Source organism: Perna viridis, chromosome 15 (assembly GCF_037379345.1).
Source record: "Perna viridis isolate PV_CMFRI_1.1 ecotype Kerala chromosome 15, ASM3737934v1, whole genome shotgun sequence".
In the NCBI taxonomy this organism is placed as follows: domain Eukaryota; kingdom Metazoa; phylum Mollusca; class Bivalvia; order Mytilida; family Mytilidae; genus Perna; species Perna viridis.
The window spans coordinates 11,018,319-11,037,047 of NC_142459.1; the positions used below are offsets into that span (position 1 = coordinate 11,018,319).

The 18,729-nt window shown below is 34.8% G+C and overlaps 1 protein-coding gene across 1 annotated transcript; it reads left to right on the plus strand.

Moving 5' to 3' along the window:
• LOC148596913 (coadhesin-like) lies at window positions 1–18,729 on the plus strand. The gene is made up of 16 exons (XM_088563782.1): window positions 1–64; window positions 395–505; window positions 1,975–2,145; window positions 5,442–5,612; window positions 5,871–6,041; window positions 6,300–6,470; window positions 6,690–6,860; window positions 7,817–7,987; window positions 8,312–8,482; window positions 8,703–8,873; window positions 9,366–9,536; window positions 10,062–10,232; window positions 10,436–10,606; window positions 11,414–11,530; window positions 11,781–11,802; window positions 15,843–18,729. Exons 2-16 carry the CDS (start codon window positions 430–432, stop codon window positions 16,072–16,074), a joined length of 2,328 nt encoding a protein of 775 aa, XP_088419908.1. The 5' UTR covers window positions 1–64; window positions 395–429; the 3' UTR covers window positions 16,075–18,729.

The following is an 18,729-nucleotide window of genomic DNA, read 5'->3' on the forward strand; positions in this document are numbered from 1 at the left end:
AGTTCTTTACAAACATCCTTTTCTTTGTTACATCAACACTTGGTACCAGCTGTTTTTGTGAGTTGTATGTTTGTCGTCTCTGTATGTTGTTAAGTAGATAAACATTTATTTATCTTAATATATCTCCATAATATGAGGGAAAATACATTTGTATATGAAACCGGTGCACCTGGTCCATGCATTGTTTTGTTATTGTATGTTCTTTGTTGTGTGTGTCTGTTTTACATGTTTGGTCTTTTTCCAGGGATTACATTTTTTTTGTTTTCCGTTACAATGTTGAAAAGGAAATCATGTTTTTCACTCTAGATACTATAGCTACATATATTATTTTAGACTATTCCAGGAAACGTTTCATTTCATTTGTAACCCAAAATATATTCTACATTAAATATAGGTAACAAAAGGACTGTGTATGGAAATCTGGACGCTATGTTATTAAAGGAGATACAGCTGTATGTCGTGGTGCTACATATGATACTTAACCAGCCTTTATATCTACGAGCAGGTTTGTATATTAAGGAGGTAGACCTTGGGTAAAGGACACAACTCTTACAAATCATTGGAACGTTTGTATTCAGCGTTTTTTTATAAATCTCATGTAAGCATCAATGCAACTTGGACTGATTTCATTCTGTTTCAATGGAAAGCTTGAAATGCTTTTGTGAAATTGAATTTGATGCAAACGTACCACTGATTTCAAGAGTCATGTCCTTTACCCTAGATCTACCTCCGTAAATCATATTTTGTTTTGAATAATCGTTATATCTACAGTAAAATTAAACCTACTATTAAGAGTTCTTGCTAAACTCATTTTATTTTAAAAATACATATGTTCATATATCAATACTTACTCCCACTTGCTTTACACATATTTGTGTAATACTGATCAAGAGTCGTATTGAATAAATATGATCTTGCTACAAATGAAATTAAATTTAATTCATATAAAATTAAAAAACTCAACGGAAATATAAAAGAATAGTTTCAAGATGATCTAGTTTGATCATTTTGTAAAATAAAATGACAATATGGGCATCTACAATATATTAACGAGCATTGAGTTTGTCGGATGATTGAGTAAAAATTCAAGATGTTCTACTTCTTCACACAAAAAAACAACCAAAATCACGTTGTGGACACTTTCGGACTTTTTTGCGAGAAAAAGCCGGCGTTTTAAAAGCAATAAGGTGGGGGACATCTTTTCGTAACAATACATGTAGGAGCATTACATGCCTTTGGCTATGTATTAAGTACCAATTTGTGTAAACAACAGTCAATGAGTGGCACATTAAATTTCTCAATTTGACGCTGTTTTGCCTCAAATATTCTCAACACATCTAGAAAACAAATGAAAAGCTATTTAAATTTATCCTGAAGCATATGTGATGTAGATATTTTTTGTCTGCTTATATAAGGAAGAAGTGCAGTAAATATACTCCGCCATTTTGTCACAGTGCATTTCAACTAAATATGTTAAAAGGCAAATTTTCAAAACACTTGTTGGTTATTTTTTGGAGGTTATCGAATATAAATATTAATTTAATGCAATAAAATCTCTGTTTTTTTTCCATTCATGTGCCACCCTTTCTACACGTGTTGCCTGATTCTTAGGCAGTGTAGTACTTAAGTAACTATTTTGTTTTTCTGTTACTACCTATTGGATTCGTTAATAACCATAATTCTCACTAACATTTGTTTCTGATGTAATGATGTAGATACGTATGTTCAATTTAAACTACAACAAAATCTTAATAATTCGTTCGTTATTTTCGATTTTTTTGTTTGTTGTTTTATTTGTTTGCGTTTTTGGCGCAAAAAAAAATTGCTAAAATACTCCATAACCCACAACATCATAACTTTTCCAGGCTTAATTTCCTATATTAAAGATCAAGTTTCGCAAAACTTACAGGATGCTATATTTTGAAGCTTAATAACATGATCACTTGATTATATTTGAATATCTAAAAATTATAGAACCGATGGGAAGCTGGGAATCTTGGACGTCGTGGTCTCCTTCTTGTAGCAAGACGTGTGGAGGGGGGTATAAGTACAGAACTAGACACTGCACTAAATTGTCATATGGAAATCAATACTGTTATGGATCTTCATTTCAATCAACTAATTGCAACACGAATATTTGTCCGAGTAAGTACTATATGGCAGCAGAATTTCTTGCAATATATAATTTGATATTCTGCAAAGCCGCTTAAAAAAATAATGAATAAGTGAACAATAGCCACGTTTTAAAGGTAAAAAAAACACAACATACAAAAAAAATATAAATAAAAAAATGAAAAATATGGGCCCCTTATGTATGTAGTTTCTTTTTAAGTTTGTTCACCTATTCATTATTCTTATTTACGTTTGATTTGAGCCATTTCATAACAAATATTATCGGCCTTTGAAAAATATTATCTTAAAAAAGAAAGATAACCGATGCATTTTCTCGCTTTCTCAGATTTCCGATTTAGATTTTATTCCGTGAACAATAATTACAGTGGTATGTTTCTTATTATCTAATTGGTTCAAGTAAACTATTACAAGTGAAACTTCTCCAAACCGGCCACTACTGGGACAAAAACAAATAGCCGGCTTATAGGGGTGGCCGGTTTTGTGAAAAATAGCAATGCATTCTAAGAGCTGTTCCATTAATGTGTTCTATAACCCTACACCTTGTCAGTTTGTTGGTCGAGACTTGTTTAATGCCCCGATTCAAAACTTTTGGCCTTTCATTACATTTCTAGGCTTGCATTATTTGTAAATGATTAGATATTACAAACGGTACTGCCAACAAAATAATGTTCACAGTTTTGAAAGAATGTGTATTAAAGATCAAAGGGCTATTGATGGTAATTAATTATTTACATTGTTTTCGTAAATTACCTATCAACAAAGTCTAATAATTTCAACTCTGTGTTGTTTTAACTTGGGTACAGGTCACATTAATTGACAGTTAAAAGATCGTACTATTAAATGACTACTGTCCCTTTCAATTATCATCTGTTCACTGATGAAATGAAAACCGGCCAGTGAATTATTAATTATTAATTACTTATTATTACGTAGTACTTTACAGTTTTGTTCACACATGTATTACATGTGAACAATAACTGGAATTGTGAGGTTGTTTTTATTTGAAATATGTAATTAAAACTGTGCAAAAACGGCCGATGTACGGTTTTAGTGGGTGGCTGGTCTATTGAAGACAAAACACACAGGTTTTAATGTATATCGGCCGGGACTGTTGAAAATAGCCGGTATGAAGGGAAGACCGATTTTCTGGGGAGTTTCACCGTATATGTAAGTCAAACTGTTTTTGAATGACAATATTCTGAACATAAAAGCCCCGCTGGCGCCTTCAATTAAGAGGTTGTCCTTATGTTTCTCCAATAAAATGTGAGGTTCTAAGCTCTATCGGCCAGGTTGCCATAGTTAATGTCAGAGCAAATTCAATATAGATTGCTTCGGAAAAAGAGAACAGAGTGACTGTTTATTTAATCGATTCTAGTCGCGCACTATGCTTGTCGTAAAAGGCGACTAAATAGTGGGTTGTAAGCCCCATGTGGTGAAAAGGAATACCCTTGGCGTGTTACATGCTAGGGTTGTCAGGTTATAATACAGAAAACCTGATCACAAACCATAATGGTGTACCGTGTTGGGAAAGATCCCACGTTCCTCGCACGTTAAAGAACCCAACTGTGGTATTCGATAGGAGTAGGAACCATTTCCTTACGGAACAGGAGGATAAATTGGCCAACCATAACCGCTCTACCTATTTCCACTTGCATTCAAATTGTATCGACTCTAAAATTCTTGTGGCCCATTTCATGTTTCATATCGCCCCGTGCAGGTCCGGGTGTTAAAAGAATAGGCCTGCAGCAGCGCTAAGCTTGTCGTATAAGGCGACTAAATAGTGCTCAGAAACCTAGCCGGGGGATAGGCGTTCTGCCCACAGAGCAACTGGGATGTGTGCCCCAGATGGTGGAATGGGGTACCCCTGGCGTGTTACATGCTGGGATTGTCAGGCTATTATACGGAAAACCTGACCGCAAACCATAGTGGTACACCGTGTTGGGAAAGATGCCACGTTCCTCGCACGTTAAAGAACCCTGCTGTGGTATTCGATAGGAGTAGGAACCTTTGCGCTCCGCCACAGGAGGCTAAATTGCCCGACCTTACCTATCCCGCCTTTTTCTAGTGGCAATCAAAATTTGTCGACCCTATTATCCTTGTGACCCATCCTTTCTTTCATTTCATGTTGATTTTATCATCCATTTCATGTTCATTGTCTAAATATAGCTGAAATATTGCTGCTCGGACGTTAAACCCAAACAAACAAACATGTTTCATATCATAATAGCCCCGTTCGGATTTGGGTGTACAAAGTAGGCCCGCAGCAGGGCTTAGCTGATTATAAAAGGCGACTAAATAGTGCAAAGAACCTTTGCAGGGGCTAGGGTGCTTTGCCTAAGTGCAACTTGGATGTGTGCCGCAGGTGGTTAAAAGTGGTAACCATGGCATGCTAAATGCTGGGGTCGATAGACCACAATACGGAAAACCGAATCGCAAACCATAGTAGTTAAACGTGTTGGACAGATGTCATGTTCCTCTCTCGTTATAAAAAAACACTTCTGTGATATTCGATGGGAGTAGGAACTTTTGCGCTCCACGGAAGGAGGCTAAATTGCTTGACCCTACCCCCTCTCCCTAATTCCAGTGGCAACCAAAACTGGTCGACCCTATTATCAATATGTTCCATGCATTTCATTTTTCAGTTCATTATTATTTCATATTAAGTTTATCATCTATTTCATTTTATTTTCATCGCCTGAATATAGCTGAAATATTGCTGCTCGGGCGTTAGACTTCAGCAATTAATCAACCAATCAAAATACCATTTGTTGCACAAATCAGATTAACTAAGTATTACTGACAGCAAACCACAAATTTAATATGGTTTACAGTATGATGAAGCAATATGAAGTAGATAAGCCATCAGTTAACAGCTTACTTGTGTTTCAATTCAAGTTATAAAGCACAATAGTTCACATGAGTGCAAAAAACTTCTACATGGATCCTTTAAGAAAGAAGGATTTGTTTATATCAAATTTAAATTTTAGTAAACGGTAATTGGGGATCATGGAATTCGTGGTCTTCCTGTAGTCAGACCTGTGGCGGAGGATATATGTACAGGAACCGAAAATGTGACAATCCACCTCCATCCACAAAATCGATGTACTGCACTGTGGAGGCAACTCTAACTAAACGTTGCAACATAACAATCTGTCCACGTTTGCCAAATATAATATAATTTCCAGTTTTTGCAGTACGTATTTTGAATACGTAAACACAAACTAACTGCAAATGACTAAAATGAATCAAATGTGTTGTCTTTAATATCTACTTTAATATATAGATTTTACTCTATGTCAATACTTCAGTAAATGGTAATTGGGGATCATGGAACTCATGGTCTACCTGTAGTCAGACTTGTGGTGGAGGGTATAGAAAAAGGGACCGACGATGTGACAATCCACCTCCATCTATACAATCACTGTACTGCACTGGATCTTCATACCAAACAGAAATTTGCAACATGTTGATCTGCCAAGGTTTGTCAATCATGATACGTCTAAAGTTTGAACACAAAAAAGTAGAAGAGTTTCATTTCGACTTAACATTGGCAATACGGTGATAAAAATAAGGTTGTACAGATATTTTTACAAATTAGGCCAAGCTCTTTAGTTTTTTGCAGTATGGATTTTGAATAGTTAAGTACAAACGTAACTGCAAGTTACTAAAATGAATCAAATGTGTTGTCTTTTATATCTACTTTAATATATAGATTTTACTATATGTAAAAACTTCAGTAAATGGTAATTGGGGATCATGGAACTCATGGTCTACCTGTAGTCAGACTTGTGGTGGAGGGTATAGAAAAAGGGACCGACGATGTGACAATCCACCTCCATCTATACAATCACTGTACTGCACTGGATCTTCATACCAAACAGAAATTTGCAACATGTTGATCTGCCAAGGTTTGTCAATCATGATACGTCTAAAGTTTGAACACAAAAAAGTAGAAGAGTTTCATTTCGACTTAACATTGGCAATACGGTGATAAAAATAAGGTTGTACAGATATTTTTACAAATTAGGCCAAGCTCTTTAGTTTTTTGCAGTATGGATTTTGAATAGTTAAGTACAAACTTAACTACAAGTTACTAAAATGAATCAAATGTGTTGTCTTTTATATCTACTTTAATATATAGATTTTACTATATGTCAAAACTTCAGTAAATGGTAACTGGGGATCATGGAACTTGTGGTCTACCTGCAGTCAGACTTGTGGTGGAGGGTATAGAAAAAGGGACCGACGATGTGACAATCCACCTCCATCTAAACAATCATTGTACTGCAGTGGAGTTGCATCACAAACTGAAACCTGCAATAATGCCATTTGTACAGGTATGTTGTTGAAGCTCAATCCCATTGTACTGCAACCATTTCAAATAGTAGAAGAGAAAATTAATGTATATTAGAATGAAGGTTTACTAATTCGGCATTATTCATTGATACTAAGTGCAAAAATAATGCAAAAAGTATTTTTTTTTTTTTATAAATTATTAAGTATAGATGATCTTTCAATATGAAATGTGTCATAATACATTATATTTCACTTAACAGTAAATGGTAATTGGGGTTCATGGAACTTGTGGTCTACCTGCAGTCAGACTTGTGGTGGTGGACATAGGAATAGAAACCGACAATGTGACAATCCACCTCCATCTACACAATCATTGTACTGCACTGGATCTTCATACCAAACAGAGATCTGCATCACGCCGATCTGCCAAGGTTTGTCAATCATGATACGTCTAAAGTGTGAACACAAAAAAGTAGAAGAGTTTCATTTCGACATAACATTGGCAATACGATGATGAAAAATAAGGTTGTACAGATATTGAATGGTAAAAATTTCCCATTTAAAGCATGTACCATCCCCTATTTCCCCATTCTCTATTGTCCCAATTCCATTTTTGTATTGCAAATTCCCCACCCCACCTCCATGGAATCTCCATTGCATATCACTAATTAAATATTATCATTTGCAAATTAAATTTCTTAATTTGTTTAATTCTTCAACATTCATACAGTCATTTTTAATGTAATTTGATATTTTTTCATAACAAATAATACATTTTAAACTAGTTTCCCCATCCTGCCCTTTCAAAGACATTATCATCATGCACTATCCCCATCCTCCCTTCCCAAACAAAATATAGCATAAAATGGGAAGTTTTTTCCATACAAGTGCTGTATACATGTAAGCGGTTTTCATCTTGCAGGCGAAACGGGATAAATAGTCAAACTGTGCTGGTGTAATTATATAGTAAGTGGTTTAACAATCTATTATTAACGTTTCTTTGATATGAAAAAGGATAAAAAAAAAACATAATCTTGAACTAATAATTGGATAGTATCCTCAATTTGAAAGGATCTACCAGAACTCAAGGAATATACAGAGAGAAACGAAACATATTAGCCGTCAGTAGACAGCTCTATATATTTTGTACGCAAAATTCATACATTTCATACATTTACTTCAGTTAAAAGCAATTTAAATTTATTAAAATAAAACGACTAAATATTTGTACTAAAGCATTCTTAAGCGAGATATTCTTTTTTTTTTATTTGTTGAAAAAAAACTAATCAGAATAAATCAAACAGTTAGTGACAACTGGGGATGTATTATGAACTGATATTTCAATATCATAAGAATTATTTAACTTTATATAAAATTCAAATTTTAGTAAACGGTAATTGGGGATCATGGAATTCGTGGTCTTCCTGTAGTCAGACCTGTGGCGGAGGATATATGTACAGGAACCGAAAATGTGACAAACCACCTCCATCCACACAATCGATGTACTGCTCTGGAGAGGCATCTCAAACTAAACGTTGCAACGTCACAATCTGTCCAGGTTTGTAAAATATACATTCACCAGGGAAATAAACAAAATCAACGACATTTGCTAATCTGTTCAGTTTTTCATTTCTTTAATACTTGATATTTCTAATACAAATAATATTTCAGGACTGATATCATTTCCTATCAATTTGGACAAAGAGCAGCAGTATTTTGATAAATATTCTTAAAATTAGGACAAGCTCTTTAGTTTTTTGCAGTACGGATTTTGTGTAGTTAGCACAAATTTAACTGCAAATGAAACTACTAAAATGAATCAAATGAGTTATCTTTAATATCTACTTTAGTATATAGATTTTACTCTATGTCAATACTTCAGTAAATGGTAATTGGGGATCATGGAACTCGTGGTCTTTCTGCAGTCAGACTTGTGGTGGAGGCCATAGGAACAGAAACCGAAGATGTGACAATCCACCTCCATCTTCGCAATTATTGTACTGCAGTGGAATTGCATCACAAACTGAAACCTGCAATAATGTTATTTGTACAGGTATGTTGATGATGCTCAATCTCATTGTACTGTAACTACCTAAAAATGGGATTGAAAAATAATATAGATTTTAAAGAGGAAGTCAAGTAATCCGGCATATTTTTTATACTAAATAATATAATGTCAGACAAATAATTGAAATTGACTCTTTATAAATTATAAAGTATATATGATTTTTAAATATGAAATGTGTCATTATACATTATATTTCATTTAACAGTAAATGGTAATTGGGGATCATGGAACTTATGGTCTACCTGCAGTCAGACTTGTGGTGGAGGGCATAGGAACAGAAACAGACGATGTGACAATCCACCTCCATCTACACAATCATTGTACTGCAGTGGATCGTCATACCAAACAGAGATTTGCAACATGCCGATCTGCCAAGGTTTGTCCATTATGAAACGTCTAATTTGTGAACATAAAAAATGCATAAGAGTTTCATATCCACTTACCATTGGCAATACCGTGATGAAAAATAAGGTTGTACAAATATTGAATGGTATAAGCTTCCCACTTAAACCATATACCATCCCTTTATTTCACATTGTCCCAATCCCAATTTTTTATTGCAAATTCCCCATCCCCACCCCATTGAATCCCTAATGCATATCTCTACCCCGGACTTAATTTTTTATGAGCAACTCGGCAGGTGTTTTTAGAAAAGCAGAGGACGCTTACCCTACCCGTGCACCTGGTCCATGCTCCCAGTTTTTAGTGGAGTCCGAGTTGCTCATTTGCTTTTGTTACTTTGTATGTATGATTTTAGTTACTTTATGTTCTTTGTTGTGTATGCCCGTTTTCCATGTCTGGTTTTTGTTCATGGATTGCATTCTTTTGATTACCGCTATAACCTTGGTTTCCTTGATTACTCTTTCAGTAAATGGTAATTGGGGATCATGGAACTGGTGGTCCGCTTGTAGTCGGACTTGTGGTGGAGGATATAGGAACAGGAACCGACGATGTGACAATCCACCTCCATCTACACAATCATTGTACTGCAGTGGTTCGTCATCTCAGATTGGAAACTGCAATTCAATCGCATGCCCAGGTATAGCTTTTTCAAAAAGCATTCAACACTATAATAATGATCATAATAATCATGATGATGATAATAATTATAAAAAATAAAAACATTATATGTACATTAACATTGTACCGATATCATTAACCGTGTTTACCAAAATAAAATGTATTATATTATAAACCGTACAGGTTTAATTCCGATACTGTGAAAGTACTTTAATTCGTGGATAACAATTTTCGTTGATTGTGGAAGAAACACAGGTTTGTTGATTCTTGAACTCGTGGTTATGAGGTTTTCAGTATACACATCCATAAGAATATACTATTCTTTGTGAACTAAATTTCGTCGTTTGGCCCTATACCACAAAAATTGATACCCACGACAAAAAATGAAACACTATTATTGATTTTCTCAAATAAGATCAAGTTCTTACCTACGACATTAGTTGGTATTTATTTTGATGAAAGATTCCAGGTAGATAGAACACAAGCCATAACAGAACAGGCTTTTCAGAAGTTTTTCTTTAGAACATATAATTACATATTTCAGTCGATGGCAGTTGGGAACCTTGGTCTCCATGGGAAGATTGCAATGTGTCATGCGGACACGGTAGTCAAAGACGGACGCGTCAATGCATTAATCCACCGCCATTCAACGGTGGTGTAAATTGTATTGGGATGTTTCAGGAAACCATAAATTGCACTCTTCAGCCTTGTCCAGGTACTATAATATGAAATAACACAACGGAATTACACAAATGATTTCAGCTAAGCATGATATGAAAACATCTGGATAAAAAGTAAAAAATATCCATTTGAATTTAAAAGTTGAATTGCATGATTCTCTATGGTGACAATTCTAGAAAGATATTTGTTTCTTTTAAAATATATAACTGTATGTAACTGTGTGTCAACCTATTGCAGTTGATGGCGCTTGGTCTGAATGGTCTTATTGGACAGAATGTAATGTTACTTGTGACGGAGGAGTTAAGAACAGGACACGAACATGTGACTCACCTCAACCAGCCTCTAATGGTACTGACTGTGTCGGGGATGCTGTAGAAAGCAATTCTTGTAACTACGTCACATGCCCAGGTATGTGTTTTATACATAGTAATGTCATAGTGAATTTCAAGACATAAAATATCATAGTAAGCCTGATAGGTGGACACGTAATGTTTTTCTGGGATTTAGACGTAGAGGTGGACCTAGGGTAAGGGACATACCTCTTACAAATCATTGGAACGTTACATTCAGCCCTTTACATCAATGTTATGTAAGCATCAAAGTAACTTGGTTTGATTTTCATTCTGTATCAAATGAAAGCTTATAATGCTTAGGAGTGATTAAGACTGATATTTATATCACCATTGTTATTTAAACGGACTGGTGAAATTATCAAGCATCAAATAGCTTCTTTTCATTTTTTTTTTTTTTTCGTTTATGTGTTTTTCCGTTCATTCCGTTCATTAATACGTCAACAACAACTCATTGTGTTTAGTCTCATTCAATCAAAATCACAAAAAATGTCAGTCAATGTGTTTGATACAAAATTATTTTAATAATTATTTTGATGGTAAATTATGTCCGTATTATCAATCCTTCACAATTGTTAAACCTCATGTAAATTACACTTCATTTTTTTTTGTATGTTTATTCATACAACTAATAATTACATTTCAATAAAACGAAATCATTGAAATGATTATACAAGCAAAATTGAGTAATGAAACGAAACACGCTTGATAAATGAATGCTACTGTCTACATCATTTCTTTAAAAACAAATTGTAAAATCGTTGTCAAGTTTAAAAAAAAAAGAAATAATGTGAATAATAATAAGATATTTATGATAAAAAGATGCAACTTGTCATTGAAACATCACCTTGATTTCTACTTTTAGCAGAAAATGAAATGACTTACGAAATGATAGCTGTAGTTGCAGGATCAGGTTTATTCATAACCATTTTGGTGGTACTTGTTGTGGAGTACTCTTGTGCGAAAATCCGAAAAAGAAAAGGTTGGCATTGATTTTTTTTTTTTTTTTTGGAACGGGGGTTGCTGATATTTATGTTTTACTTGACATTTGTTTTGTTTAAAAAATCTGTTCTCAGCAGAATAATTCCGATTTTTTTTTGCTGCTCGGGCGTTAAACCGCAACAAACAATCAATCAATATATCTTTAATAGTTAACTTAAGAAACAATAGGGTAACTAACAGCTGTATATAACCCTTAGATTACTTATACATATTTACTTGAACTCTTATAGGCAATCAGCAGAAATACGTTTGGTAAGTAAATATATGTTTTCGCACTGAAATATTTACTTGAAAGACAAAACGAATAAGGTAAAATATAACATCCTTAGCTCTTAAATATACGATGATTTTGTAACAGGTTTAAAAGAAAGCGACATGAAGCATGCATTCTATAGATTAATGAAAAAATACACTGACAATAAAATATAACCAACAATAACGATGCTTATCGATGAAACGGAAATTATCGAAAAAATTCAAGTCAAAAAAAAATATTTTAACATTAAAGGGCAATAACTATTTTCTTTTCAAGACCAATCATGAATACAGGGTTTGGCAAAAGCTGTCATTCTATGCAAACTATCGATCAATTATGCAACAGTTATTGTAAAAAATGCACATAACAAAAAAAGCTACACGAAGCCATGGCAAATTAAGTTGATTGATTGGTTGATTGGTGTTAAACGCCAAAACAGCACTATGTCACCTTTACCCGGGCATTAAACATGTAATGGATGATAAAATTAAAAATGGGATAGGATAAAAGGATAATAGGGTGGACGATTGCCACTTGAAATTGTAAAACAGGGTTGGGTGTATCAACATTTTTATATGTCCGTCAATCCACCCATCAGTCCGCTTTTTCTCATCGCAAGTATTTTTGCAGTGTTTAGTCAAACATATCAAATATTTATTGCATCAACCAACAGTACATAACCTTTCTGAACTGCAAACCATGTCGTCATACAAAAATAAACATGTTCTTAATTTGGCCCCATTGTGGATCGCTATTCTTGTTGTGGTAGGGGGCTTGTGTGCCTCAGTGATCCTAAGAGCTATGCCAGCTGGAGTTCTTTCTCCTGGTAGGGTTACCCATGCTGGAAAGATGGTAGAGCGATCCGAACATCGACCGTGGGCCCGGTGTTTAAAATAAATAGTGGGTTTACCTACTTGTTTGCCTTGAGTTGCCTTGTTATTGGTGGGCGAGGAGGTACTAGTGGATGAAGGTCGTATCTAGATTCCAGTCGTGACGTAAACTCCGTGTCATCGATGGCTGGATGATCGAGGATACGGCTGTAAATTCCACTCTGCACTTACGTTAACTAAACGGATGGACCCGGTTCGATCAATCGAATGGTCACGCTATGCCCTTCATTTGTCCACTTGGCATTTTGTTTAATCCAATGTTTCTAGGATTTCAAAAGCTTACAAATGGCAAATGAAGAAGGCGGTGGCTCATGGGTCAATCAAGTAGTACGCTGTCTATGCGCCATTGATTGATACACTCTGTGCATCGCCCGTGTTGGCACTCGGTGGTAGGTGGGGAACACAGACGATGATATTATAAAAAAAAACTTAACATGGCGACAAAAACAACAGGGAGTCCTATGTTTCTTATTAAAAAAAAACGAAAAAGTGATGTCTGCAATTCTACTGACGAAAGTGATAATAACTGGCCAAGGTTCACTGTAATTTCTGCAAAAGATAAAGACAAAAATGTTAATGACCTTTCTCCTTTTTTAATACAGAAAACTATCAAGGGTGTATCTGGTGAAGTTAAAGATACAAAGAAAATAAGATCAGGAATTTTAATTGAATGCCTCAGACCTGGCCAATCATCAAATTTGTTAAAATTAATCAGGATTGGGGATCTTGGTGTGATTTCATGTGCACACAAGTCTCTAAATCAGTCACAGAGTGTCATTAAATACCGATGTCGAGACCTCGACGCCTTGACTGATGAAAAGATCTGTGAGGAACTGAGATCACAAGGCGTGAAATCAGTGAGAAGGTTTACTTCTCGACGTGCAGATGCAATCACACCAATGAGAACAATCCTGCTAACATTTAGTTCCACTTCAGTGCCATCTTATGTCTACATTGTTCCATACAGGGCAGCTGTCAGTCTGTATATTCCTAATCGACTTCGGTTTTTTAAATGCCAGACGTTTGTGCGTGGAAAGGGCCAGTGTAGAGGAAAACTGTTTTGTTTCCGATGTTCCGAAGAAGGACACGAGGAAATCGATTGCAAAAAAGATCTGAAATGCAGAAACTGTGAGGAAGCTCACATGTAATCATCTAAAGATTGTCCTCTTTATAAAAAAAGAAAAAGATATTTTAAAGCTAATAACTGAAAACAAATATCATATAGTGAAGCTCGCCAGAAGTGGTTCCTTTCCAACAGTTTTCTTGCATCTGGCAAAACATCATATGCTAGTGTTGCAAAGCGTGCTTTTCTGTCCTCGACTGATGAGGAGCAGACGATCGTGAGTTGGAAAGAGGACATCAAAGGTCTTGCCAAACTCCCCAATTAGATCTCCACAAAAATAATGAAACCATCCAAAAAATGTTTAGAGGAAATTAAGAAGGCCAGAGGAAAAAAATCTCACCAATGTTCCCAGACTCAGTCATCTCAAAATTCCGTAACATCTTCAAAATCATCTTCTCCACCATCCCAACAGTCATCATCTTCGTCTTCCAAATCTTCTCAACAGAAAAATGTCCGACCCCAAAAAAAGTTGGGAAATTTCCGTGTGAATGACTTAGATAAACCTAAGTCTAGGCGACAAATTGTGTCGCCTGTTGTGTCGGATTCGGATTACGAGTATGACATGGAAACGACAGATCATGGACTTTGTCCAGGTGAAAACTGGCTAGGTCCCGACCTTGATAAAATTGATCAAACGGATCCTGTCGCCATGAAAAAATGCAAGGAGCAGTGTGCTCAGGCAATTCGAATTGACCTTACTGGCGGCACTCGCACTAGAAGGTCATCGAGTCGTGGTCGCGGATCCAAGTCAGAGAAAATATCCCCTATTCGTCACCTATACAAAATGGATAAATTACTTCAATGGAATTGTCGAGGTTTAAAGGTTAATATTTTAGAATTAACTCTTCTTGTTCAGTCTATTTTCCCAGTTGCATTATGTCTCCAGGAGACTCATTTAACAGAGACGGATCAAATTTCCGTAAAGGGATATACAAATTTTATATTTTATTCATCGACTTCTGGAATTTGATAAAGAGATTGTTTTTCTCTGGGTACCCAATCATGTTGGTATTCAGATGAATTTAGTTGTAGACAGGGTTGCCAAGAAAGCATTAAATGAAATAATAAAGGACTTTAGTTTGCCATACACCGATTTTAAACCTTTAATAAGGAAATATATTTTAAAGATGTGGCAGTACCGATGGGACGGTCTTGAACACAACAAACTCAATTCCATAAAGCCCGATCTAGGCGTTCATCGATCCGGATCGGGTAATCGCAGAGAGCCAGTGGTCATGACTAGATGTCGCATTGGACATTCTAGATTTACACATGGCCATTTGCTTGTTGGTCATCCTCGACCTGAGTGTATCCCATGTGATTGCCCTTTCTCTATCAAACATGTTCTTCTAGATTGTGTGGATTTTGCCAACACCAGGCAAAATTCTTTTGACTGCGCCAATATGTTTGATTTGTTCAATAACGTTTCATCTAAAACATTATTTCTTACGGGACATCGGATTATTTAATAAAATCTAAATTTGATACCTTCCTTCATTTTTCAATGTTTTAAATGCTATATCGAAGTTATGTTTCTATATGTATTTTATGTCTTCGGTTTATCTTTTATGTACCTTTTTTATATGTAAATAGCATTTTGTTTTAATTTCATTACTTTATGAAGAGACTTTGATCTTGCCTTTAATATTTTCATTTCGTTAAATGTTCTTGCCGTGAAATGGCCCTAGTCGCCAAAACAGCATTAAAACACAACAATCAATCAATCAATCTTAATTTGGCAAAATCTAGCGAGTGGGCGCATCATTAGTGTCTTACAGACACATCTCATTTACTAAAAAAAATAACTACTAACACATGGCGCGGGGTCTCCTGTCACAAACAGGGCTTCTATTTTTTTTAACTTTTACCTGTTGTAAGTTTTCTTACGTGATGTGCCTCACAAGAAAAAAAATGTATATTCGTATTCGTATGTCTTTGAAGAAGAAAAAAACTCTGTTAAATAAGTAGGAGGTGAAGAGTATTTACGCAATTTGTCTATCTTTTTAATTTTATTTAATTTAAGTTCAAATACTGAACAACGTAGCAAACCAAACGATTACAGTGGTTCAGAAGAAATAGAAAGTGACAAACATCCAGAAGAACATTACGAGATGTTAAAGGGAACGAGACATGAAAGCGCTGTGTATGACAATTATGAAGCGAGTTGTAGTGGAGTCAATCAACAGGAAGAAAATCAGTGTGATTGTGACATGTACGAGAACTTTAAAGATGTCAAGTCGTTAACTAGTCCATGATCCGTTTTATCAATAGCGTTGAAAGCATTTCCTGAGTTTATATATTGGACCAATATCTTTCCCATTTGTGATTTTAAGTTTCGTTCGATTTTACATTATATTCAATTTTAATGACTAGCAGATAGTAATAGTGTGTTGAAAATTTTCTAAGGAAGCCATTATTTAAATTTGACATTAAAGTTGCAGCCGATCATTGCAGCACTAATCACTTTGTCTAACGCCAATCGAACCTTCTGCAATTAAAAGTTCCTAACAAAACTACATGGACGTTAATGTACTTGTGAACTGTATCAAAAATGCCCGGATTATCTTATACAGTGAAACCTGTCTAAACCAAACACCCTGTTACTTTCGAATTAATTCAGTTTAGACAGGTATTCAATTTGTCAAAAGCCAAAACAAAACATTAAAAAATGACAGGATGGGATCTTACAAGGTGTTAGATTTAGAAATTTTTCGGATAATTTAAGATTCTGCAGCCCTTTTCACAAAAAATCGTAAGAATAAAAAAGTTGTGACGTCACAATACTTAACTCTATTAAGACATCATAACGTACGACTTATTTTACACTTACGATTTTTTTGTGAAAAGGACTGCAGTTTAGACAAGTTTCACTGTATATAATGTCAAATAATTTTGATTGGTATCACACCGTCCTGTTAGTCAATTTCAATTCTTAGTAAACATAACCAATTGTCGTCTATATGCATTTATCATTTGTTGTTTTGGCAAGATAATGTCGACAATACATGAAATTAGACGGGAAATGTTTGAAACACCATTTAGAATATTGTCGAAACGAGTACCTATATTCGAATGACTTCAACAGAGTTGTAAACGTACAGAGGGGATGTATTTGGCAAAAGTGAATCATTATAGAGGACGAAGTCCTCAAAACAGTAATTAATATGAATTTCAGATTAACTCTAAAAACACTGAGCCCCCGACTTTAGTCTACTAGGAAGTTAATCTGTAATTCCGAGCAAATTATGAATAAAAAAATCCTAGTTTGTTAAACCGTTAAAGCATGATTACTTTTTACAAAGGTCATTATATTTAACTTTGTCCTCTTACAAGGTCACCTGTAACTTATTAAACGACCAATATTGCTATTTAGAAATGAGCGCGAAATTTGTAAAAGTCTGTATATGTATTGTGTTTTTTACCTCGTTAACGTATATATAGCGAACAACAATCCATAATACGCATTTTGTACATATTTGTAAATATATACGTGTTCTTTGATATGCATCCTCTTTTGTTATTGTTGTTGTTTATAATTTTCAGAAAAAAATAAAGGTGAAGGTATAAGTCAAGTAAAACATTTTGTTTGAGAAATTTCTTAATAATTTGAACAAGTACAGCAGATTCATTGTACAAAGTACAGAAGGATGCTAAGACAGGTTTGACTTTATTTTTGTTTAGGGAACCAAACTGTTTAATTTCATGTTTAAAATCACTGAAAAGTAAATGAGTAATCAAGGGAACCAAGATTCTAGCAAAAATCAAAAGAATGTTATCCAGTGACAAAGACCAGACATGAAATACACGCACACACAACAAAGAGTAATCAAGGGAACCAAGGTTATAGCGATAACCAAAAAAAACTTGGATAACAATGGAAGATTTCGAAAACTTCATACAGAAGTGTTCTTCATCATATCATCCCTATTCCGATCGGCCTGATTTAACCGGCATTATAATGTAAGGCAATTCCATGTGTCAGAATCGGGGAGCTGCATCTGAAAATATGTTACAATGCGTATGCTTGTTTTTTTTTTTTCATATGCATGTCTTCATATAGTTTTATCATACACTAATGTTAACAGAGTGTTATTTACTGAACCTGAGTACTTTTTCGATCGCTTTTGGGTGTTTCCAGAAAAGCAGAGGACGCTTACCCCACCGGTGCACCTGGTCCATGCTCCCAGTTTTTAGAGGAGTCCGAGTTGCTCATTTGCTTTTGTTACTTTGTATGTATGATTTTAGTTGCTTTATGTTCTTTGTTGTGTATGTATGTTTCCCATGTCTGGTCTTTGTCCCTGGATAACATTCTTTCCATTACCGCTGTAACATTGGTTCCCTTGATTACTCCTTCAGTAATGAAACATTTTGATTTGCTCCCTATAGTAACAATGTAAGAAACCTAAATAAATTGCACTGGAATATGCAGTAAATTAAAACAAATTAGTTACCTAATTTTGAATAAAGAATGTATTTATGATTCGCATAATAACCATCACACTTTGTTTTGGTGGGTTTTGAAATCTTGGATTTTTCCATAACATTCTTATCGATAGTTTACAAAATATGCTCAACATTTTTTTATCTCAGATAATCGTTTATCTTTTATAATTTGCAACACTTCCTTACCACAAAAGTAGAAAATGATATAATCATTTTTAGATATTATTTTTCCCTCACAAGTGCAACTGCTCGGGGAGTACAGCACCAAATTTAATGACAATATGTAGGTAGGAAAGGTATGATATGTATTTGTGCAAAATGTCACGACTTCATAATCCACTGAATTTTGTAGTTGTACAAGAGGAAGACCTGAATTTTTGAAAGCTAAACAAACTCAGTTATTGTAATTCCTCATCTGTTTGAATTATTTATAATCCAATGCATTAAAATAGAACCCTTGAACTTTA